We start from the raw sequence: 25338 nt of genomic DNA, 5'->3' as shown, positions 1-25338 counted from the left end.
CCCCAATCCTTCCCTCTGTTTTCCCTCTTTCCCCAATCCTTCCCTCTGTTGTTTTCCCTCTTTCTCTCTCTCCCCAATCCTTCCCTCTGTTGGTTTCCCTCTCTCCCCAATCCTTCCCTCTGTTGGTTTCCCTCTTTCTCTCTCTCCCCAATCCTTCCCTCTGTTGTTTTCCCTCTCTCTCCCAAATCCTTCCCTCTGTTGTTTTCCCTCTCTCTCCCAAATCCTTCCCTCTGTTTTCCCTCTTTCCCCAATCCTTCCCTCTGTTGGTTTCCCTCTTTCTCTCTCTCCCCAATCCTTCCCTCTGTTGTTTTCCCTCTTTCTCTCTCTCCCCAATCCTTCCCTCTATTGTTTTCCCTCTCTCTCCCCAATCCTTCCCTCTGTTGTTTTCCCTCTCTCTCCCCAATCCTTCCCTCTGTTGTTTTCCCTCTTTCCCTCTCTCCCCAATCCTTCCCTCTGTTGTTTTCCCTCTTTCCCTCTCTCCCCAATCCTTCCCTCTGTTGTTTTCCCTCTTTCCCCAATCCTTCCCTCTGTTGGTTTCCCTCTTTCTCTCTCTCCCCAATCCTTCCCTCTGTTGGTTTCCCTCTTTCCCTCTCTCCCCAATCCTTCCCTCTGTTGTTTTCCCTCTCTCTCCCAATCCTTCCCTCTGTTGTTTTCCCTCTTTCTCTCTCTCCCCAATCCTTCCCTCTGTTGTTTTCCCTCTTTCTCTCTCTCCCCAATCCTTCCCTCTGTTGGTTTCCCTCTTTCTCTCTCTCCCCCCAATCCTTTCCTCTGTTGGTTTCCCTCTTTCCCCAATCCTTCCCTCTGTTGTTTTCCCTCTTTCTCTCTCTCCCCAATCCTTCCCTCTGTTGGATTCCCTCTCCCTGCCAAGTTTGGCGCGAACGGCGCGAAGACGCAACGCACGCGGCACCAGCCCCTATTTCCGGCCGCTGCTGCTTCTCCTGTTGTTGAGCAGCAGCGGCCGCTACACAAAGAAAAAGAAGATTAAAAAAAAATTGAAACCTGGCTGAAACGCGGCACCCCGGCACTGTAGACAGCCATTAGGCATTGGCTGTTGCCCCGCAACCGCTCCTCCTCTTGCCTTACGTCACTGCCCCTGGAGGAAGACCCCGGAGGAGCGCAGTGACGTAGAGGCAAGAGGAGGAGCGGCTGCGGGGCAACAGCCAATGCCTAATGGCTGTCTACAGTGCCAGGGTGCCGCGTTTCAGCCAGGTTTGAATTTTTTAAAAAATCTTTTTCTTTGTGTAGCGGCCGCTGCTGCTCAACAGGAGAAGCAGCAGCGGCCGGAAATGGGGGCTGGCACTGCGTGCGGGACATGGACTCACGGGGCGGGGGGAGCAAAAAAAAAAAGGTGCCGGTACGCAACACAAAAAAAGCACTGCATGTATCTTTGGTTTCAATATCTGAACGTATCATAATATGGTGTTTTTTTTGTTTGTTACATTTGTACCCCGTGCTTTCCCACTCATGGCAGGCTCAATGCGGCTTACATGGGGCAATGGAGGGTTAAGTGACTTGCCCAGAGTCACAAGGAGCTGCCTGTGCCGGGAATCGAACTCAGTTCCTCAGTTCCCCAGGACCAAAGTCCACCACCCTAACCACTAGGCCACTCCTCCACTGAATGTTGAACATTCAGCTCCTTTTTTGTGACATCAAGAAACAACATATTTTTATTTCATTTTCTTATTTTAATTTTAACTGTTCCTATCCATTTGTGAACTATTTTGATGGTGCTGATGTGTACAAAGGTATAGCAAGTCTATATTGTAGTTTATTGCATTGTATTGTAATATAAACATAAATGTTCCGAAGGGGACAGAATGAATGGCATATGAATAAAGTTATATCTGCCTCTGAGCAAGTACCACTTTGTGCAGATACTTTTGGGTAGGGTATTTTATAAAAGGCATATAAATGCATACGTTGCCTAACAGGTGAAACTGCAAGCACTTAACACCCTCATACTGGACAAATGAAAACAGACATTTGTAAATTATAATACCCATCATCTATTGGCTGTGAGTAGGCCAGGAAATGTAGATGGAATTAAATTAACCTAAGGTTGGAATCTTGAAGATAAGCGTTACAGCTTACAAGTTTCAAACTTGTTTTAATTCAACCCTTTTGCGAGCATTTAAATGGGATTAAACTGGTAATTGGTGAGAGGAGATGAAAATGAGGACAAAAATGAAGGTGGGAGAAACAAAGCGAAGGTGATGGAACTGAAGTGGAAGATACAGAGCAGAAAATCAGGTGGACAGGGGGATTAGACATGGGAAGAAAGATAAAGATAATGCAATATGATCTGTGACTGTAAACTTCTTTAAGGCCTTGTTTATGATATTAAATAAGATAAACAAATAAGATCCAGTGGCTGGCCTCTGGCTGCCCACATTTCCCTAGAATGGAACACAGCATACCCAATTAAAAAAATTAATTTTATGCTATTTGGCAGTGATTACCAAACATACTTTCTTAATTTAAATCCCATATTCAGTATTTCATAGGAAAATTTAATACTACAAGAAAAACTGCAGTGTTACACCTGGTATAAACTCTACTTCTCCAAAGCTCAGGGTCAGCAACAGACCTTAATCTAGTGGCAGTCTGTTTATATATTGCACAGTCCAAGCAATTAGCATGTCAAACAGGGTATTAAGTTAATAAAAGGAACATTTGTTTTAAAGTCCTTATTTACACATTATATTACTGAAAAGCATTACTATAAAACAGCAACTCCACAATGAATTACAGTTTGTTTTTGATTCACCAGTTTCCACCTGCTCCTTTAAAAAAAAAAAAAAATTATTTATGTAATTTTGAATATAACAAGAGAAAGACAAATGATATTTAAGTAGACTTCCAGTGATCCAAACAACAATTATATCCAAATTAATTATCCTCCTGAGTGGAGGAGTGGCCAAGTGGTTAGAGCAAAGGTCTTGTAATCCAGAGGTGGCCAGTTCAAATCCCACTGCTACTCCTTGTGATCTTGGGCAAGTCACTTAACCCTCAATTGCCTCAGGTACAAACTTAGATTGTGAGCCCTCCTGGGACAGAGAAATATCCAGTGTACCTGAATGTAACTTACCTTGAGCTACTACTGAAAAAGGTGTGAGCAAAATGCAAATAAATAAAATAAAGAAATATTTACAAAATAGATCACTAAATATCAGTCCAAATGGAGTGGGAAAGAAAACCCAGAAAATATTAAGCCATCAATGTAAATACCGAGATCATCTGGCATAACATTAGATACAGCTAAATACTCTCTCTCCTGTCACCATCAACACTGCTCTTCGCACCTTTTTTTTTTTTAAACTATAGTCTGCACAGTCGGCCTAGAATCAGGAAAAAATCTTAACTGTACCAGTTCAAAGAACACATACATTTGCAATGAAAAAGGGTATATGAAGCATCCACAACCAAAACCTTCAGAATGCAACATTACTGCCCAACAATATAAAAACTCATATGTGCTACTTTAGGAAAATCTCCTTCTCTGTTGCATAGATCTAGACAGTTTAGGGCAGTGTTTACCACGTCTGGTCCTGGAATACCCCAGCCAGGTTTTCAGGGTATTCACAATGAATATGTACGAACGTCATTTGCATACAAACCTGGCTGGCAAGGGGTACTCCTCAACAGGACTTGGGAAACACTGGCAGCTCAATGATCAGAAGCAAATGCTGGTGCTAGAGGCCATTAGCGCTAGACTAGTGCCCGTGTTTGGCTGCACCCCAGGACCAGAGCCAGCGAGCGTGTGAAACAAGGTGCTCGCTGGCTCTGACTGCTAATTGCATGCAAATGATGGTCTCCTACATTCCTCCCTAAAATCACTGGACAGTGAACCAAACAAGGGCGCTGCTTCTGCTGCAAACCCTATATCAGCTCAGAGCTGGTGTTAGGGTTTACAAGCAAGGGAAGAATTGGGGAGACCCACTGAAGAAGTTTGACAGGTCCAGGATTTTCTCCCGGACCTGTCAAACCTAAGCCCCTCCCCCCAAAAATAAGGCATGGAGTTCTGGTGGACCTCCAGCCCCCCCCCCCAAGCATTACAAAGGCCCTGGTGGTCTAGTGGGACCGCTAGCCCAGCCCCCCTATCCACCCAACACTGAAGAAACGGTAGGCCCCCCCACCTCACCTTGAAGAAGCAAGCCTGACCGCTAGCCCTCCCCACCTGCACCCCCTACTCTCCCATAGCCTACCTCGTCACAGTTGGAGGAGGGAGGGACTAGCACTCCCTCCCTCCTCTTTAGGTGCCTCCTCAAAGTGGCGGCGCCATGCCCCGCTCATCCTGGTATGGAAATTTAACAGGGGGGGAGGGGAGCTAGTGACCCCACTAGACCACCAGGGCCTTTTTAGTGTTTGGGGGGGGGGGGAGCTTGGAGGTCCACCGGACCTTCAGGCTTTGTGTTTGTGGGGTGGGCTTAGGTTTGACAGGCATGGGAAAAGATCCCGGACCTGTCAAACCTCTTCTGCTGTTTGACAGATCCAGGCTTTTTTTTTTTTTTTTTTTTTTGACAGCCCAGGCCTGTCAAACAACTTCTGTGGGAGGATTTTGTCTTGGGTGCATGTCCAGGCACAATTCTCCCACAGAAGTACCCCTATAATCAGAGCTAATAGTGTGTCTAAATTTGCATGCTATTAGCTCTGATCATAGGGGCATTAATGTCCTGCGCTGTTCCGGTGCTAATTTTAGAGTTCTGTCTGGAACAGCGCGGGGCTTCTGGTCATCTGAGTCTGGGTTAGGGACTATCCAAATTCTCTGACCTAGAAACAGGGAATGAGCACTACATTTATTCAACTTAATAAATTGCTCTTCATAGAGCATAACAGAGAAGTGTACAATTTAAAAATAGATTAAATAAATAAAAACAAATGAATGCCACAGGGAAGAAACAAAAAGTTTTAAAACTAAAAAAAGTTAAAAAAATAAAACCGGTTTAGGTCCTAGAACCTATATAAAATAAATACATAAAGCTCGCTGCAAAGTCAACTGCCTCAACTGACAGTCATGTTGAAAAACTTTGATGCATTTTTGGGATGCTGAAGACACTTGGCCTTTGATATCAACTGTCATGTGCTACTGCTTTCAGATACATCAACAAACAATTGTGACAAATGACAGATTTGTGTGGCTCATGTATCTGTATTTACCTTTTTGTGATAAATGCTGCACATTCCTCTCTCAAGATCCGGTAGCTTGCAGAGGTGGCTTTGAATCTCAGCAAACACACTAGATTCTGACGCAAGAACTTCAGACACGGCATCAAGTCGAGCATTGATTTCACTGGAAAAGAATCAGTTATGAGATCGGGCACTACAGCTGTTAAGTTTGTTTATATGCTTCCCTAAACACAATTAAGAAATCTCTTTTAAAAACTGCTAATGTATTTAGGATATGCATATGCATACTAAACACTTATGATGCAGAAGATGTATGTTCTGCAAGCAAGTTTCAAACAATTAACCTAATACACAGCTCTATTAAGTATTATTCCTGCGCTGGAAATCTACTATACAATAAGCTATTAAGGCTATTTTCTACATTTTCCATGTAAACATTGAACACCACATTAGAAATCAAACACTTTAATCTTTAAAAGAACATAAATAGAAAGGGAAAGGGAAATGGGACTTGATATACCACCTTTTTGAGATTTTTGCAACTACATTCAAAGTGGTTTACATATATTCAGGTACTTATTTTGTACCAGGGGCAATGGAGTGTTAAGTGACTTGCCCAGAGTCACAAGGAGCTGCAGTGGGAATCGAACTCAGTTTCCCAGGATCAAAGTCCACTGCACTAACCACTAGGGACCAATACTCTAATTCAGGGGTTCTCAACCCAGTCTTTGGGCCACCTAGCCATGCAGGTTATCAGGATACCCACAATAATATGCAAGAGATGGATTTGCATACCATGAAGGTAGCTGTTATTTAAAGCAATACATGCTCTAGTCTGTTCAGTGAGTAAGTAATTAACTTCAAAATGCAAAACAACTCGTGGTTCACTCTCTAGCACGCTTGAGGTATAAGGGGAAATGTCTCATTGTCACAAGAGCATACTGTGCTTTGTAGTCCACGCTCACGGTGAGGACAAAGCCGTTTTTTTTTGTGACTTGTATAATCATAGACAAAAAACCCCACCTTCCTATCCGTGGTGTAACAACACAACAATTTATCATTCAAAACCGTGCAGATTTATCTATTCGGTTTTCACAATTGTATGTGTGTGTGTGTATATATATATATATATGCTTCCATACAACTGTGAATGGCTGGCTGGCTGGCTGGCAAAAAAAACGTCATGGCGGCACAAACAACTAGAGGGTTGATAGGATGTCTGCAACAAACCTAGATCCCTTGACAAAGCTTTAGCGAAACAGGAACCTGTCCAGAGAGATTGCAGATTACAAAGATAAGTGACAGGGAAGATTAAAGTAATGTCACCAGCATAAATGAAGCTTGTATAACCCTCTTTATCCAGAGTATGGCCTAATAAGGGACATGAGAACACTAAACAAGACTGGCGACAATGGCTAGCCCTGGGGCATTCCCAAGGGCGGAGACCAGCTCTCAGATTTTCGCCCTGAAACCTTACACAATAAGACCGATGGGTTAAAAACCCCTTAAACCAGGATAGGACATTATCTGATACACCATATTTATCAAGAATTTCCAATAATATCCGGGTGGTGGAGCAGGTGGGGGGGAAGAGGGGGTGGTGGTTGGGAGGCGAGGATAGGGGAGGGCAGACTTATACGGTCTGTACCAGAGCCGGTGATGGGAGGCGGGACTGGTGGTTGGGAGGCGGGAAATACTGCTGGGCAGACTTATATGGTCTGTGCCCTGAAAAGGACAGGTACAAATTCAAGGTAAGGTATACACATATGAGTTTGTCTTGGGCAGACTGGATGGACCATGCAGGTCTTTTTCTGCCGTCATCTACTATGTTACTAAGAGGCATATTTTCAAAGCACTTAGCCTCCCAAAGTTCCATAGAAACCTATGGAACTTAGCCTCCCAAAGTGCTTTGAAAATATGCCTCTATGTCACTGCATAATAAGGATATCTTGACCTTTATATAGATATTTTCTCATGTAATCTAATAATGTGATTTAAGAGGGTCTCAGTGCTGTAATCAGTGTGAAAACCTGATTGTGAAGTGTGTAATAAATTAAACTTATCCAAGTGAGACGTCAGCTATTTTGCTACCAAGGCCTCCATTATCTTTACAAAGTAGGGGACAGACGCCATCAGCCTATAATTAGTTGCACCTCCCTTTGCAACTGCTGAATTTTTTTTACAATAAGTATAAGAATAATCTTAGAGAAATTTTCTGGAAAACTACCAGTATCAAAGTGTGCCTCAATCCAATAAAGCAGGGATTTCTCGAACATTGTGACCATGGATTTCATCATATATATTGGGCAGCTATCCAAATAGAAATAAGATTTAGCAAATTTCAAACATGTAATATCTAACTCATCCATGGTCAACTTATGAAACGTACTCCAATCACAGTTTACCAAGCAGCCCTCTTCAAGTATTGAATTAGAGTAGAAATTATCAATATAGTTGTCTTTATCTGCTGTCACTTGCTATGTAGGGATTCATAGAGCGATTTAATTTTTATCTTAAAGTATTGAGCTGATTGGAACTTGAAGTGGGTAGTATATCTCCAGAGATCTCAGATATATGCACTGTATTTGTTAAAGAATTAACTATTTGAAATAGCTTATCAGTATGGGTAATATCTCTAGCTATTATATCTGTAAAATGTTTCCTCTCTGCATTAACTATAGCTTTCTTATATACAGTCATAGTGGTCCTCCAATTTTACTTTAAATTAGTTTTATCCCTTCTACACAGTCTCTCCAAATACCTGCAGTTGCGCTTTAGGTCCATTAACTCTGATGTAAACCATTTATTGCCTGCTTGATTTTTTTTCTCACCAATAGGAGATATTTTATCTAATACTGTTATACTGTGTTTATTCTAATTATTTATCCAAGTAATCTGATCTTCCTTCACCAGAGGAATTAGCAGATTTACATCATTCCAAAAATTAGATGGATCACATTTTGGTCTACAAAATTTTGTCAGGCTAGATCTAAGAGTTCTTTCTCAATCTTGTGACGCTTTCAACCACTATACTGTGAAGGATGCCTAAAAGTGATCAGACCAAAAAATCTGACTCCATTCTAGATCAGAAAAGTAATGTCCTTTGCAAACCCATGGGAATGAGCCCTTCTCATGAGCTGATGAATACACAGACAGAATAAAGTCTAATCCTTCCAGTAGTGCTTTTAATTCAGCCACATTTGTATTATTCACTAGTTCTAAATGTAGATTTATGTCCCCTAATAACATGCTGTAGGATGAATTTAACACCGCCTTACCTACAAACTCATAGAAATCTCTGGCTTTTAGCCATTTACCAGGTGGGCAGTAAAATAGAATGTAGTGCATAGAACCCACTAGGGAGGAGTCAGATATTTTACAGCGTAAGATCTCCAGAGATGAGGAAGTAAATAATTCTTTCAAAGTAACCATAACGACATCTTTATATAAAATACCAATACCACCCCCTTTCTTCCGTTGTCTTGATACAGATAAAAATTTAATTCCCATAGCGCATAATTCATATTGTGCAAATTTGAAAGCTTCCTTATAGAAACCTTTTAAACTTCCTACACTTTTACAAATCAGCCTCACAGTGGTCCATGCTTCTTTATAACATCACTCAAAGCTTATGTCTGAGCAAACAAAGAGATGGAATGGTCTAGGAACACACTAGTGGGAAACCAAGGTTCAAATCCTGCTTCCTCTGCTGACAATCCTTGGGATCTAGAGGAAGCCATTATCATCCGTTGCCACAGGCAACCACTTAGCCATAAATTCTATACGCCAGAAGTTTATCATACCTGAATACTTTCATCTATCATCACCGTATGGTGCTAGAAAAATAAGAAATTATCAGAGACCATGCCCAAAACACATAGGGTATGCCATTTCTTTTCTGTCTCTGCTGCTGTCTGGCCATGGTTTCTCCACATAAGTGCATTTCCAATTTCTACAGGAAGCCACCGCTTGATGCCAGAACCTGGCATGCATGTGTGCTACATATTTCTATTCTTCAGTGTCATCAAGTTTGAGGCTGTACTAATTTGAGAACTAATTACAGGCTAAGGACCTATTTACTGTTACTAAAAGGCCCGTTACAGAAGCTACATGGGATTAGGGTGCAATAGCCTTTAGAAGGGTGTTAATGCATGCTAGCCTTTAGTGCAGGCAAACATTATACTAAAAGCAAGCAGTGTTCTAAATATCCCACACTGTTTAGCACAGAAAGGGGTAGGATTTGGGAATGTCATGGGAATACATATTCAGTACCTTCAGCATCTTCTCATATGTCTTTTGTTCCAAAGCACGTATCATTTTTGCCACTTTTCTTTGAACTGCTTCAAATCTTTTTACATCCATGGCAAGACATGGCTTCCAAAACTGGGAAAATACTCCAAGTGGGGCCCTGAATTGTACAGGGGCATCAACAGATCTTTTCTTCTGCTGGTAATACCTCTTTTTATTCAATCTAGCATTCTGCTGGCCATGGCCACTGCCTGGCATCAGTATAAGTATTATCTGCTGATACATTTACCATGTGGTAAGCGTCTGAATGACCAATTTCAGATTACTCCTGCTCCCTCTTTTGCTCTGAATTGACAGACTTCTGAAGTTGATTTCAACCTTCCTCCCTACACTTAAATAACCTAGATCCCCCTCACATAAAATTTAAACCAAAACCCTTCACCCATCACACACATTGCTTCACCTACTGAACACCCTACATCCCCTCAACCACAACCTGATACACACACTATCATCCCCATATACGTCCCTTCACACACTGTACACACCCTCACTCACACCTTTGAGACAACTTCTCATACACCAACCACTCAACATCCTCACTCATAAATACCCCCAAAACATCTCTTTAGCCTAGAGAATGACATGGGGACAAAATCTGTCCCCGTCACTGTGGGTTCTGTCTCTGTCTCCACCCCATTCCCGCAGGTTCCATCTCAGTTCCCGCCCTGTCCCCACAGGCCCTGTTCCCGCCCCTGCCCCGTTCCCATGGACTCTGTCCTCATCTGCAGAAGCCTTGAACAATTATGATTTTATGTTTAAATCTGTTTATTGACGTATTATGCAAGAGATAATACATTCACAACTTTTCAACCAATAACATCTCTAATACACCAAACAACTGTCAGTACTTCTTCCAACGTCAATTAGTTTTCCATTTTTCTTCCCCTTCCCCAACAATAACCCATCCCTCCTCCCCTCCAATTTTGTTTAACATTTTATTGATGACTCAGCAAAGAATATACAACCTTTAAAATTAATACACTAATACTTATAGAGAACCATACATTCATGACGTCCACAGTGATGCCATTTGACATCCAAATTTCCATTACAAGCCCCCCTCCCACACCCCCCCTCTATTGCAAAGTTCAGGCTAATGATCTTTCCAACAAAGAGATGAAACAAACAGCATTTTATGTGATTAAAAAAAATGGAATACTTCCTTTCAGAGCTTATTAAATACTAAGTTACGAGCTTTAGGTGACAGTGAATGTATATAGGGCTCCCAGACAGCCAGGAATGCTTTCCGCCTCTTTGGGGAAGATCCCACTCCCCTGCATTCCAGTAACAAAAGTTCATGTAATTTATTCCTGTCTGGCGGCGACTCACTCATCCAGGAGCCCATAATTAGCTTCTTCCCAACCATACTGGCCTTACAGCTAAGCTGCTGGGCCCCCTTACCATGAAGCCTAAATACTTCATATTTATCCAATAAGATCTCCTGCGGTGAGAATGGAATCCGGGCTTGTACCAAAGACTCCAGATATTGGAATATCTGTTTCCAAAAGGCTTGAATCTTATGACACGTCCAGAGTAAGTGCAGCAACATACCCTCCCCCTGCTCACATTTCACACAAAGTGGATCCACAACCCCCCCCCCCCCCAAATTTAAACAGTTGACTTTTGGCCATATATGCTCTATAAGTTATACAATATTGACATTCTCTTAGGCCTGCATTTACTGATATCTGAGATTTCCGCAAACTGATAGCACGCATTCCTCAGATATCAGTAAATGCAGGCCTAACTCCAACTGCGGTTGCCCCAAATCCACCGCCCATCTTTGGCGAATAGGGTCCGTGTCCCTCTCTCCTTCTAGCTCCCCTATGGCTCTCTGCAGGCCTGATACAGACAGCCTATCTCCTGGAATCGACCCAAAAAAAGCCCGAAGCCTACGCCCATGACCCTTCTCCAGCTTATTGTGGTCCAAGAATCTAACATAATGAGCCAACTGGTAATATGCAAATAGATGGTTCATACTAATACCAACTCCCAAGGCTCCCAGAGATAAGATCTTCCCTCTTGTATCCAGGACATGCTCAAGTCTCGTGATCCCCAATTCTGCCCATCTGCGGAATATTTTGTTCTCCGAACCTGGGGCAAATTGTGGGTTATCCTGCAGTGTCATTAGGTCCGAGACATCTGCCTCTAAGCCCCACATCTTGTTTAATTCCCTCCATACTTCCCTCAGGGGTCCCAGTAATATACTATTACGAATGTGTGCCGGTATTACTCTCCTAGCGCAATGCAATAAGTAGTGTGGATGGAGCGGCTTAAAAAAACTTGTATTCCATACCCCATGGTGTATAATCCTTCCTTCCTAGCAGCCAATCCCCCAGATGTCTTAACAGACAGGCTTGGTTATATCTGCGGATATTTGGAAGCCCCATGCCCCCTTCCCTCCATGAGCCCATGAGTAATTTCAATGGAAGTTTTGGCTTAGCCTCTCTCCACACAAACCACTTAGGTGTTGGTACAACTGCTTAAGATCCCTATGCCTAAGCCACAGGGGCAGCACCTGGAACGTGTACAGCCATCTCGGAAATTCGACCATTCGAAACAAGTGTATCCGCCCATGCAAGTTAAGCGGTAATGCTCCCCACTTACTCAGCCGGCTCTTCATTTTGTCCAATAGATTAGTAAAATTTAGTTGGTATAACTTGGATGTTTTCATAGAGATCCTCACCCCTAAATACGGAAGGAAGTCAGACGCCCACTTAAGCGGGAATCCTGCGCCCCACTCCGTCTTCACATTTGTATGGGCTGTCAACGCCAATGATTTAGAATAATTAATTTTAAGCCCTGCAAAGTCCCCGTACTCCTGGAACAACTCCAACAATGCTCTCAACGATTGACCGGGGTGTGTGAGATGCACTAATATGTCATCCGCGAACTTGGAGACTTTAAACGAGGAAGTTCCCCACGTCACCCCCCTCCACTTCTGGGTGGGCCTCAATTTCCCAGATCAATGGGTCCAATGCAAGCACAAATAGCAGTGGGGACAATGGACACCCTTGCTGGGTGCCCCTCCTGATCTGAAAGAGTGCCGACTGCTCCCCATTGACCCACATAAATGCCTGTGGGTTCGAGTAGAGCGCTCCCACTGCCGTACGAAATTGACCATCTATTCCAACTCTTTCCAGCACTTTGAACATGAAGTTCCAAATTACACGATCAAAGGCCTTCTCTGCGTCAAAACTGACCAACAGGGAAGGCCTTTTCCGCATCTCCACAATCTCTAGGGATGCCAAAAGCACCCGAACATTTCTCCCCACTGATCATCCTTTCACAAATCCCACTTGTGGGGACGCAATCAGGTCTGGCAGTACCCTAGACAGTCGGTTGGCCAAGATCTTAGCATAGATTTTTACGTTGCAGTTTAATAGGGATATGGGCCTGTATGACCCTACTTCTTTCCCATTCTTCCTGGGCTTCAAGAACACTATTACTTTTGCCATGTTCAGTGTGTCTGACATTGCCCCAGAGGCTGCCATATCACTGTAGAGATTTAACAAAGGTAATGTCACCTGCTCTTGAACTATACCCGTCTGGCCCCGGTGCTTTTTGTATATTACTCTGCTGAAGCGCCAGCATCAACTCGCCTTCTGTGATGGGGCCATTTAAGTACTCTTTTTGGGAATCCGATATCTGGGGCAAAGCTTGATTGGTTAAGTAAAGCATACTATCCTGCATAATATCTGTTGGCTCCTCATATAATCTTTCGTAATACCTCTTAAAACAGTCTGCTAGGTCTTTAGACTCCCTAAGGAGCTGGCCACCCTCATCCTTTACTTCTAGAATTCTCTGAGTACCCCCTTTCCCTCTTATCAATCTCCCCATCAGCGCCCCCACTTTGTTGCCATGAATGAAATACTGATATTGATAACACCTGTGTGACTTCACCGCCCTCTGGTGGAGTAATTCATTCAGTGCTTTCTGAGTTGTTAATAATGCTCCTTTCTCATCAGGTGTCATGTGTAACCTACACCTAACCCTCTGAGAGCGTACTGCCTTCTCCAGTCTAAGAATCTCCTTGTCCCTCATTTTCTTAGCTCTAGCCTTGTACGCGATTATCTCCCCCGTATCACCGCTTTGGAAGTCTCCTAATACAAACTGGGTTGGTGCTGATGTTCCTTGTTATGGGTCGCATATTCACCCCACTTTTCACTTATATAAGCCTTAAATTGTGGGTCCCAATATAACTCAAGAGGAAATCTCCAACCCCCCCCCTTCCCTGCAACTGTAGCCAAATGATCGAGTGATCCGACACTTCACACGGCCCTATCTCCGCTATGATACTGAACAATTATGATTTTATATTTGAATCTTTTTATTAAAGTATTAAAGTTGCTGTGCAACTGTTAGGTATAAATTACAAATAGAAAACAATAACAGCGAGCAGTTATATTAACCCTCCTCACCACCACCCCTCTACCGCTCCAACCCCAACAACAGCTGATTTCTACTACCCTCAAAGAATCCTAGTCCACCCTGTTAAAAAGTTCAGGGGTATAAAATACAACCCGTTCTGTATGCCCTAGAGGGAAGAAATATGCCCTATGAAGCACTATTATGATTTTTTAATCTATGGATGAATAAGAAGTCATCAACAATCTCAGGATTCAGTCTAGCTCTCCTGTCTTCCACAGTCCTTCCTGCAATAGAAGATATCTTCTTAGAAGATGTGCTGGTGGCAGGATGTACAGGATCCCCCATGCAAATTTTGCTAGTTGTGGCCATCATGTTTGTTTGTTTTTCCAAAAAATCAAAATATCATTGTCTGCATTCTGTTGGATAGGCAGGGGAATGTTTGGGACTCACTCCTGATTGGCTTGTCAGGGGCTGAGCCAGCAGACGTCAGAAGCCTGATCCATTTAAGCCTGCCTTTCCCCTGCAATCATTGCTTTGGCGTTGATTGCTGTGATTGCTTTGCTAAAGTCAGTCTGCGCTTGGTCAATTGTGTTCACATTGGAGTTTAGCCTTTCTCCTCGTGCTTGCTTATTCTCTGTGTGTGTGTGTGTGTGTGCTGGGTATTCCCAGAATGAGCCTGATTGCCTCACTCTCCACACCTGGTTTGCTTTCTCCTGCTCTAACGTAGTGCTGTCTGGGGTAAGCTTGTGCCTTGAGTCATTTCAGTTTGTTTGTTTAACTTTCTCTCCCTCGGTGTTCCCTTTGTTGTGCTGAGCTTATGCTCTGCTCCCTGTGGTTCTGCCTTCCCCTGTCCTTATATTTTGTTCTTGTTTGTTTGTCTCCTGTGTACGGGGAGCAGCGTTCCTTTTCTGGTCTCTGTGTGTGTGTCAAAGCAGCTTCCTCTGTTTGCTTATTCCCCCATTTATCTTTGTCTGCTGAGTAGCTCTGCCCTGTTTTTTCTCTTTAGCAGTTCCCTTTTTCCGTTGGGGGTTGTGGGGCCAGCTTTGTATATTCCTTAGGTGGTTCTTCCTTTCCCTTTGTATGCTGTATATTCAGCCTAGTGTGCTCCCTGTATCGCTGTATGCTGTGGGTACAGCCTAGTTCCCTTGTGTGCTGAATGGTTCAGCCTAGAGTATATTCCTATAGGTGGTTTTCCTTCCCCTTTTCCCTGAGTGCTGTAAGGTCCAGCCTAGAGTATTCCTTTGTGGCTCTACCTTGCACTGTGTGTGCTGCTTGTGGCCCAGTTCTGTGTGGAACCCTTGTTGTTCTTTCTCCCTTCAAAGAGTGCGACTCGATTCACAGTCGGCCGTGAGGACCACATGCTTGGTCTCTGCGTGAGTGGGTTCCCGATCAGCTGTGAGACCCACCTGAATGCTCTCCCACTTTCTGGTGGTGCCAGTTGGCTATTGTGAGTGTGCGGGGCTTGGTGGCTAGGGTGGTGTGTGGGGCCTGTTCGGTCTACCCTAGGCCTTGGCCTGGGCTCAAGGGCTCACACGTCTGGAATAACAAGCATAAATAACAGTCCAGTTCATTAACAGGCTTCAAAATAGAAAACGACACAAGGACAAAGTTTGTCCCCATCCCTATGGGTTCAGTCCCCACCCTGTTTCCACAAGCTTTGTCCCTGTCCTTGTCCCCACAGTTACTGCGGGTCCCAGTCCCCGTGTCATTCTCTATTTTAGCCTCCACACAAACCCTTATGTATCCTTTCACCCACCATGCCTGTGACTCCTTCACTAACACAACAGATATCTCACACACCTACCATCACATATCTTTTCCTACCACTCCTTAGGTCCCTACACAACACACATACCACCCCCACCCTTACAACATTATCCCCCTTACACTATTCACCTACTACACATGCCCTGCACCAGGCTTTCCCTCTCTTGCACACTCCTCCTTCTCCCCCCCCCCTTCATGCCCTTGCACTAGTCAGAGAGCAATTTATGGGTGGACCCAAGGGTGGAATGGATGCGCTCATACATTTCTTCTACACCCACACTCCCCTCCCCACCTACAAAATTGCTACCTTGACTCGTTTGTGGGTATCCCCAAGCCTTGCCCTGCCAACTGAAGTTATTCTCTGCAGAAACCCTGAGCCTTCTGAACACTATGGCACTCAGCAGCCACACTTCCAGCCGCACAGCAAAGGTATCCCAGCCACATATGCTCAGTTCTCATGAATGACCTGTATCTTGAAGGGTATATATGTCTTGTGGAGAGAGAAAGAATAGAGAAAGTGTTTAGGGATGCCCACCTACGTCTACACAACCTCTTTCGCTTTTCCTCCCCCCACCCATGGCTACACAACCCTTAACCTCTTTTGCTTTTCCTCATCCCCTCCCCCCCCCCCCAAGAAATATATGCCCTCCCACACACAGGTCCCTTTGCTAAATTTTAGCAGATCCATTGTGACAAAGCTAGCACTCAGGGCCCCACAGAGAAGCAGTGAATCCCCGAACTACGGTTCCCAGAAGCCCTTGTAAGCAGGAGAGAGGAGGGTAGCCCCAGAAGGGTGGAACGGATTTTCAACCCCTGCAGGGGGAGCAGTGGCTCAGTGCTAGGGGAGCCAGTTACTCCCTTCCCCACTAGAGGGAGAAGGGGAGGTGAAGCTCAGTCCCTTAGCTGCATCGCCAGTATATAATTCCCTTCAGCTGTGAGAGGAGGGAGAGATTTCTGGGTGGCTCCCAGCCACCAGGAGGGAGAGGAAACTGATTGAGAGAGAAACTGCAATGGAGTAGGTGGAGGATGGGAAGGGCCTGCCACTGGCGCTTCCCTTGGGGGGGGGGGGGGGGCCAGGGGAGAAGAGTAAGCTGTCATGGAGTGTGAGAAAGTAAATGTAGCCCTGTCCAGCACATGAAGGCAGTGTGAGAGGCCACAGGGGTGTGCTGCTGTGAGGTAGGAGGAAAGCTGCCAGCCCTGTTTGGTACAGGGTCCTCCTGGGTGCTGTGAAAAGGACAGGGGCATTAAGTAGTGGTTTCCTTTGAAGAGACTGTTTGTGAAAGGGTTGAATTATTGGGATGTATAGAACAGCAGGCTGAACTTTGACTAAACCATTCTGAGGGAGAGGGGAAGGTAGTGCAAAGGAAGTGGGCCTGAACTGTTAAGGAACTGAATTGTTGGCTGGAGTTTAGAACCTGGCCTGAACCCTGTTTGTGAACTGTATTTCAATTTTGAGAGTGGAACGGAATTGAGAATAAAGCACTTTGGTCTTGTCCATATGGCAGTCTGGTTCTTTGCTGGACACCTGTGAGCCTAACAGGGCTGCAGGCCCCAACCCAGAGTGGAGGAAGTCGACCCCTTTACATCATACTAGTACAATTTAAAACCATGGAAAATAAACTAAAAAGTAGCAAATGATGAACAAAAGTCCTTGTTATCCTGTCATCTTCCCCAACTGCAAAGGTCTAAAATACAAATTAATGCACGCGTCAAACGTTACGTACTTAAGCACACAGCTTTGGAACGCACTGCCGCGTAACTTAAAAACGATCTACGAACTAATGAACTTCCGCAAACTACTGAAGACCCATCTCTTTAACAAGACTTACCATAAAGATTAACCAATGTGAATACACATAACTCCACATATAGTAAGAACTGTCTTTAATATCTGCTTGCTATACTATCATATTTCATTATCATGTTGCCAAAGATTTTCTGTAACACTAAATGTCTATTTTCTATTATATTTCCACTACTCATGATGTATTGTAAGCCACATTGAGCCTGCAAAGAGGTGGGAAAATGTGGGATACAAATGCAATAAATAAATAAATAAATCTATCACTGAATCTATATGAGCACTAAAATCATCTACCCACCAAACCAGTGTTAAAAGATAAAAAAAAACACTGGCTTTCCAGAATATAAAAAATACCCAGAAAAACAATGCCACTTGTAAATTATTATTGAAGGGATTTTAAATAAATGCTACCACTGGCCTGGCTGTCCTCCTAGAGAGAGAAATTATTAGTGTTAATTATTTCAAATTACATGATAGGCAATTAAATTCTGGATACACAACAATTAAATCTGTCACAATTCTTTGAGGAAGCTTAATGAAAATGTTTCGTGACAGTTCTCGTTTCCAAATTCACTAGTGCTGGAAAATATGATTTTTCATTACTTAAAGGAAAAGCAGTGAAAACTGAAAAAAGAGCAAAAAACCACAGCTGCCAAATAATAAAGAGACTAAATGCATTCTGTTTCACAGATTAATATGGTTGTTTATATCAGACACCAATATCTGATGCAACATGTACTTTGCTCAATAGCAGTTAACTGAACAGTGCAATAATACTATAATATTTTGATACTCAAGATTGTTGAGAACAAAAATTAAGACAGAAAACCAAAAATGTCTTCTTGGGAGCGGATCTGTATATGCTGAAGTGACATAACACCTTGGACTACTCAAAAAATGGTTCTTTCTAGCAGGATCTGGCAGGTTGCTTACAAATACAAGTAGCATTCTTTCTGCTCTACTGGGCTGTATGACAGTAAATTTGATACAGCTCAAAACAATGGAAATGCACTGCACAGCCAAAAGTTTTTTTGTTTTTTTTTTACCATAACTAGGAATAAATCAGGGTCATTATGACAATCTTTCAAGTAAGTTTAATGCTTCCTTCAGTGTCACTTTATAATTAGTCAAATAGAAAATCAGATGTCCAAATTGGGAAATCTGAAATTCCCCTATTATTATCAAACAGGATCTGCCAACGTAGAGCATTTTCTAAAATGCATGATGAAACTGACATCTATATGAAGATATGTGAGGTATGAACATCCAATTTAGAAAAGCACACATCCAAAATATGAATGGAGAAACAGCAGGCACAGACATCCATTTCACAGCACATGAATGTTTATGTTACACAATAGCAACATACACATTCATATTGCTGTCACCCAACACCCCCACCCCATTATTTGTCTGATCCCATTCCCGACCCTCCCCCCCCCCCATGTGTTCTGATCCCCCACTCAGAAAACCCTGCCCAGGACAAAATGGTCATGCCCTCACTCAAGCCCTACCCTCCAAGCCCCCAGCCCACTGGGACCTACCCATGGTGTAGATATCTTGTGGTAAGTATTCCCAGATGGCAGCGGCACCTTGCCGCTGCTGCCTAGGATGGCACCTCTGCCTATTCACTGTGCTAGAAGGCAGAGGCACCATCCTGGGCAGCAAACAGAAGGACTGCTGCTGCCTGGTAACAATGACATGGGACATCCACTGCATGTATAGGTCCTGGTGGGTGGGGTGGGTCCATAGCTCTTGTCCAAGGCAAGGTTTTGTGAGTGGGGATCAGAAAGCAAGGGGGCGTTGGGAAGGGGATCAGAAAACATTGGTGGTGATCAGGAGGATGGAACTTTAGACCTGCCACAAGTGGAAGGGTCAGGGATATAACTTTGGCGGTGCACTACCACAGAGTATGGGGTTAGGGAACTCTGGATGGAAAGGGTGCAGTGCATGCAATGTGCAATACATGCAGGGCAGATGCTGGGCACACTCCTTGCATGTACCACCTGTTATGATTTGCAATTAAAACAGGGTATGTGCAAACAATTATTGAGCCTTCCAACAAGGGCCCCCTAGATGTTTCAGGTAATAGGTCTAAGTCCTAAGTCCTGATGTCGACACAGCCATTCCTTACCCTTCTGCAATGGGGAATGGATGTCCTTATTTTTAGCCCACCCAAAACATGCTCAGACCACACGCCCTTCCCAGATGCATGTTCTACACCACCCAAACTCTCATCCACTCTCTCATTACCTCTCGCCTTGACTACTGCAACCTACTCCTCACTGGCCTCCCACTTTGCCATCTATCCCCCCTTCAGTCCGTTCAGAACTCTGCTGCACGTCTTATCTTCCGCCTGGACAGATATACTCATATCACCCCTCTCCCCAAGTCACTTCACTGGCTTCCGATCAGGTACCGCATACAGTTCAAGCTTCTCCTATTAACCTACAAATGCACTCGATCTACAGCCCCTCCTTACCTCTCTACCCTCACCTCCCCTTACGTTCCTACCCGTAACCTCAGACAAATCCCTCCTCTCAGTACCCTTCTCCACCACCACCAACTCCAGCCTCTACCCTTTCTACCTCGCCTCACCCCATGCCTGGAATAAACTCCCTGAGCCCATACGCCAGGCCCCCTCCCTGCCCATCTTCAAAGCCCACCTCTTCAATGTCGCCTTCGGCACATAACCACCATACCTCTATTCAGGAAATCTAGACTGCCCCCACTTGACACTTGACATTTTGCCCATTAGATTGTAAGCTCTTTTGAGCAGGGACTGTCCTTTTTGTTAAACTGTACAGCGCTGCGTAACCCTAGTAGCACTCTAGAAATGTTAAGTAGTAGTAGTACTAGTTCTACAGTTTTAGATGTTCATATCCTGACTTTGTAAAATCAGGATTTGGATATCTATGCAATAAAGTGTGAAGTGGAATGGAGGAGTGGCCTAGTGGTTACAGCACTGGTCTTAACAACCAGAGGTGCCCGGTTCAATTCCTACTGCTGCTCCTTGTGATCTTGGGCAAGTCACTTAACCCTCCATTGCCTCAGCTACAAATTTGCATTGTGAGCCCTCCTGGGACAGAGAAATACCCAGTGCACCTGAATGTAATTCAACTTGAACTACTACTGAAAGGGTATGAGGAAAATCTAAATAAATTTTAAAAAATGATGTCTAAATTCCAGTTTATGAATATCTAAAACACATATAATGCTTCTAAAATAAGCACCTAAGAATCTGACCTTCAAAAAGCTTGAAGGATTTCGTTGTGTATACGACACCAAGCACACCTGTTAAACTGAAATACGATGCATCAGTTTGATTGATGTCACAAAGTTTGTGAGTCAAATGGATTTCTTTCAACTATTAATATTGCCAAAGCAATGACAGTAAATATTTATTTTTATAGTGCTATTGGATATACATAATGCTGTATACTGGTGATAAGTATTAAGGAACAATTAACTTATAATCTATGCAGGTACTTGAGGCTCAGGCAATGGAGAGATAAAGCGGCTTGGTCAAAATCTCAAGAAGTGATAGTATTAGATATGGGATTTGAATCTTGGTTTCGCCAGTCATCAGCCCACTGCTCTAAATACTAGGCCCCTTCCCAAACAAAACAGCCTATAACAATAGTAATAAGAGGTGAAATTGAAGGCAAAAAGATTATTATTCAAACTGTAAAATATCCTCCTGGTTTACCCTGCCAAAAATACACAAATTTCTAATATATTTTAGTGTGTCATGTGGAGGTATATTTTCAAAGTCACATGCAAATGATTTTTCCCAAATCCTGTACTCAAGACTCCCAAAAGATCTGCAATTCAAAGCAACGACAATATGAACATTATCCTGGTTCTTAAACTAAACACATGCAAATATATCATAGGAATTTTCCTACTGGACTAGATTTAGGAACCACTATCCTAGTTAATATCAATTAACTGGTGTGATTAGAAATTACAAATATTTGATAAATCCTGCTAGATGGCATTGTTTTATGTTTCTTTCTAAATACAATGAGTATTTCCCACATAAGAAAAACAGATTTCACTTAAGATTAGTGATTCTTTTGGTTACTCTGGAACTTTATATACTTCATGGGTGTCTTAACCTTCATAAAAATGTATTCAAGCAAGAAAACATGTTTCCTCTTTTCTATACTCTGATGAAAAGTCACATTCAACACAGGTTTTCACTGGACTTAGTTTTAAATAATTACTGATCAGAGTAATCTATATTCAGTCTATCTGAAAACTAGGGGAGGCTATTAGCAAACATTTCCATACAGATAAACATGACTACTGTCTTCCCCTTACTGCAGAAAGACAACATGAAAATAATTGAACATCCGGAAAAAAAAAATTAGTTGTGAGCCTTGTGATCAATTTTGAGTGGACAGCAGCAATTCAGCATTTAACCCAATAGGTTTGATGCATCAATGGTGAATTCTAAAAATTTAAAGAATGAAGAAGTATTGAGTTTTTGGTACGAAATAATAATAATAATAATAATAAAAATTCTTAGAAAATTAAGTCATATGATTGAAATTCAAAGCCAAAGCTATCATTAGTTATTCTAACACATGGCTACTGAGGTCTTTCTCCTCCAGTTTAGATATATGATATTTTTAAGTAATTGATATATACTCACAATATGTATTTTTACATCCAACTTTAGGTATAAGCAGTATATATTTGGTTGTTCAACCAGTAATTTTATTGATATTTTGCAGATAATAATAATAATAATAAAATGAGTCTGTTAACAATATATCATAATAAATACATCAATTAAAATGGATTTTCCTCCTTACATTTACCGTCTCTCCTTTCCACGAAAAGAAATCTCATAAATCCTACAAGGTTGCCTTAACTGGCAAGTAGCCACCAACCTTAACAGAATGCTAGGCTAACTGGTACGCAGCAGTCAATGGTTTACATCCCTAACAGCAGAGGTACAGTGGTGTTGGGCTTCCAAGATGGCTAGGTAACTTGCACAAAGTAGCCATCTCTGGGACACATACAAAGGGCAGTAGTGAGAAGAGTATTGAGATGTCAGGTAAATGACGTGAGTGGGGTTACAGACATGAATGAAAGTGATGCTGCTGTTTAAGTATGGAAATGTATACACTCTTCTGCCCAAAGTGTTAGAGAACTGCAGTACAGATGCAGAGTAATGGTATGCAGCCCAAAAATGTTTGTTTAGTTTTGCTTGTTATTTACAGGATTTTTTTTTTACTTTTTGTTTTGGGAGCAATATCTTTAGTACATTGGAGTAACCTAATGATCAGAGCACCAGGCTTGACATCTAGGGTTGGGTACAAAATTAGATTGTGAGCCCTCCTGGGACAGGGAAATACCTAGTATACCTGAATGTAACTCACCTCAAGCTACTACTGAAAAAAATGTGAGCAAAATCCAAATCAATAAATAAATAATAGAGAGTGCTTATTTTTTACGACACAGGAAGACATTAAAATTTCAGGCAAAAAAATAACATGTAACATGGGAAATATCACTGGCATTTTCTATGTAATTGCGAATGAACACACATCTCTGTTGCGTGCTGCCCCTCATTTGAGAGAGAGAGATTCTGAGCAGTTTCCCATTGAAAACATTTGCAATCCTGAAGAGAATTTCAAAATTGCCATCTACCTTTGAGTACTTCCACATTAATAAATGAAATAATTTAGTTGAGAGAATGACAGTTACTGTATGTATGTATTAAAGCTTGGTTATCTGTAGTTTAACTGTTTATAAAATCCTCATGCTGCACTTCATCCAAACATACTGGTGTTAAAATAATTCTTCAGCTGATCTGACACATATCCCCTTAATAATTATAATAAACCTCTAAGTACATAATTAAGAAATCATGCACAAACATTTGACACTCATTGCCGCCTTGGAAGTTTGCCATTACTCTGCTCTCTGGCAGTGGGAAACAAGAAAAACACTTCCTAGATAGGTTGGAATAATCTGTCTGGAAAGAATTAAATGGCAAAGAAAGGTGCAGAAACTGGGTCAGCATCTCCCAAAAGTTTTCAGATACATTTAGCTGATCATTCCGTACACGACTACCACCTTAGGTCTCCTGTAGCAAACTGTTCCCCTCCCTGAAGCAGCTATGCGAAACAAGGGGGCCCTTGAGGAAGAGGACAGTGAAGATTGGAGTTGTGAAGCAAGTGGAAATTTTTCAGACAGCGGGATTATATTTGACATACCCCCAGTTAAGTAACGCTGACAATGCACTGTTTAATGCTTCCTCTCACTTATAATTTTGTCTATCCGGGCACATTATTTTTGACTTACTTTTTTGAGACCGATTGTGGAGATATTTATCTGTTATATATGTGCAGTAGTGGTCTGATTTTGCAACAGCGGCATTTTTCGGAGTTGTTTTTCCACTGCTGTTTCTTGCTGATGCACTGAAGCCAGTGACAGTGATTCCCGTTGAGGTTTCTATAATTAGCCAGTTTGGGCTTTCCTGAGGGAGGTTGAGACTTTTCATTTATTTAAATATTTAATGCTATTTTTGTAGTCATAGTGGGTTTAAATAACTGTACATCAGTTCTTTGAGCAAACTTTTTTTTGGTTTACTGTGATGTGCATCTTTGTTTTGCTCTCTAATTATATTGTTGCTTTCACAAGTAAAATGAAAAGAAACATACATAGTAAAATGTCTTTCACAAAATATTCCATGAATAAGAAATGTGAAAAATTTCCCACTATTTCCAGAGGGTAGGCTTGCCAACAGCAACAAAAAGGAAACTGTAAATAACCATATAACCAATCAAAACTATGTAACAAGGAATTCATACACATGTACTTGAGAAAAATGAGGACATATGAGTCCAAGCTGATATCTTACTTAATGCTAATTCAATGACAACAAATTACCAGCAGTTAAAGTGAGTTTTGCAAAGTATTGCCCAATAAAATTCACTTACATAGATGTCATCTCTCTTCTGTACTATCCTACAAAACTTTTTTTTTGTATTCAGCAGTTTCCTTCTGCTCCTTTTGAGCCTCCACTTCAGCTGGAAGCAGAGATAGGATCCAGTACCATGATCCTTTATTTACAACTACCTGGACTTCCCCCCTCCCCCCCTTTCATATCCCAAATCACCTAGCACAGCCCTTAACTTCAGGATATGTCACAGGGCATACTGCAATCACAGGCCCTCAGTCTAGCCACTGGGTGTTACCATTGCAGAATGACTGAGACACCTTCCTCCAGAGGCTGAGAACTCTACCTGTACAGCCTCCCCAGCCCCAACTGGTCTGAGGCCAGAAGACATAACCAGGGAAACTGAACCGAGATCCTCTGCACAGCAGACAGAGCAGAGCAACCACTGTGCCAGCCTACTCCTTAAAACTTTGCCAGTTTAGTTATATTTAAAACATTTCAAAGGACAAAGCTAGAAAATGCAAGTGAGAAAAACTTTTATTCAATAATTTTTCAAGCTGTTTCTGTCACTTTGCTTTATAATCTATTGTAAGTACATGGCATTTAAAAGTGGGTTTACTTTTCTGAATAACATATTGAGAACAGGATCACCAGTTTCCGGTAGCGGTTCAAGGGCAGATTCTGCATAAAAAATGAATATATTTTTGTGCTTTGCAAAACAAATTGCAAGCCCTCCAGGGACACAGAAATATCTACTGTACCTGAATGTAACTTGCCTTGAGCTGATACTGAAAAGATATGAACTAAATCCAAACAAATAAATACAGTAAGCCAACTGTAACAAACATAAATCAATTAATGATCAAATAGATAAGTCTTTAAACCTTTCTTAAAAGAAAAATAAGACTGTAGATGTCTTAATTCTGATGGCTTAACAAGGCTGATCTCACAATCCACAAACAATAAGATCAAACCTCCAACCAAAGTGAATATTAAAGCTAATACCAAACCACCTATTATACTATCTTATCAAAAGGAA

At 42.3% G+C, this 25338-nt stretch overlaps 1 protein-coding gene across 1 annotated transcript in view; it reads right to left on the bottom strand.

Annotated features, from left to right (window-relative positions):
• MSH3 (mutS homolog 3) overlaps positions 1 to 25338 on the bottom strand; it is a 484945-nt gene that overhangs the window by 268005 nt on the left and 191602 nt on the right. The window contains exon 13 of the mRNA XM_030193332.1: positions 5158 to 5290. Within this exon, the coding sequence (XP_030049192.1) occupies positions 5158 to 5290 (133 nt within the window). The remainder of the gene's footprint in view (positions 1 to 5157; positions 5291 to 25338) is intronic.

Source organism: Microcaecilia unicolor, chromosome 2 (assembly GCF_901765095.1).
Source record: "Microcaecilia unicolor chromosome 2, aMicUni1.1, whole genome shotgun sequence".
In the NCBI taxonomy this organism is placed as follows: domain Eukaryota; kingdom Metazoa; phylum Chordata; class Amphibia; order Gymnophiona; family Siphonopidae; genus Microcaecilia; species Microcaecilia unicolor.
This window is presented reverse-complemented; position numbering and strand designations above follow the sequence as displayed.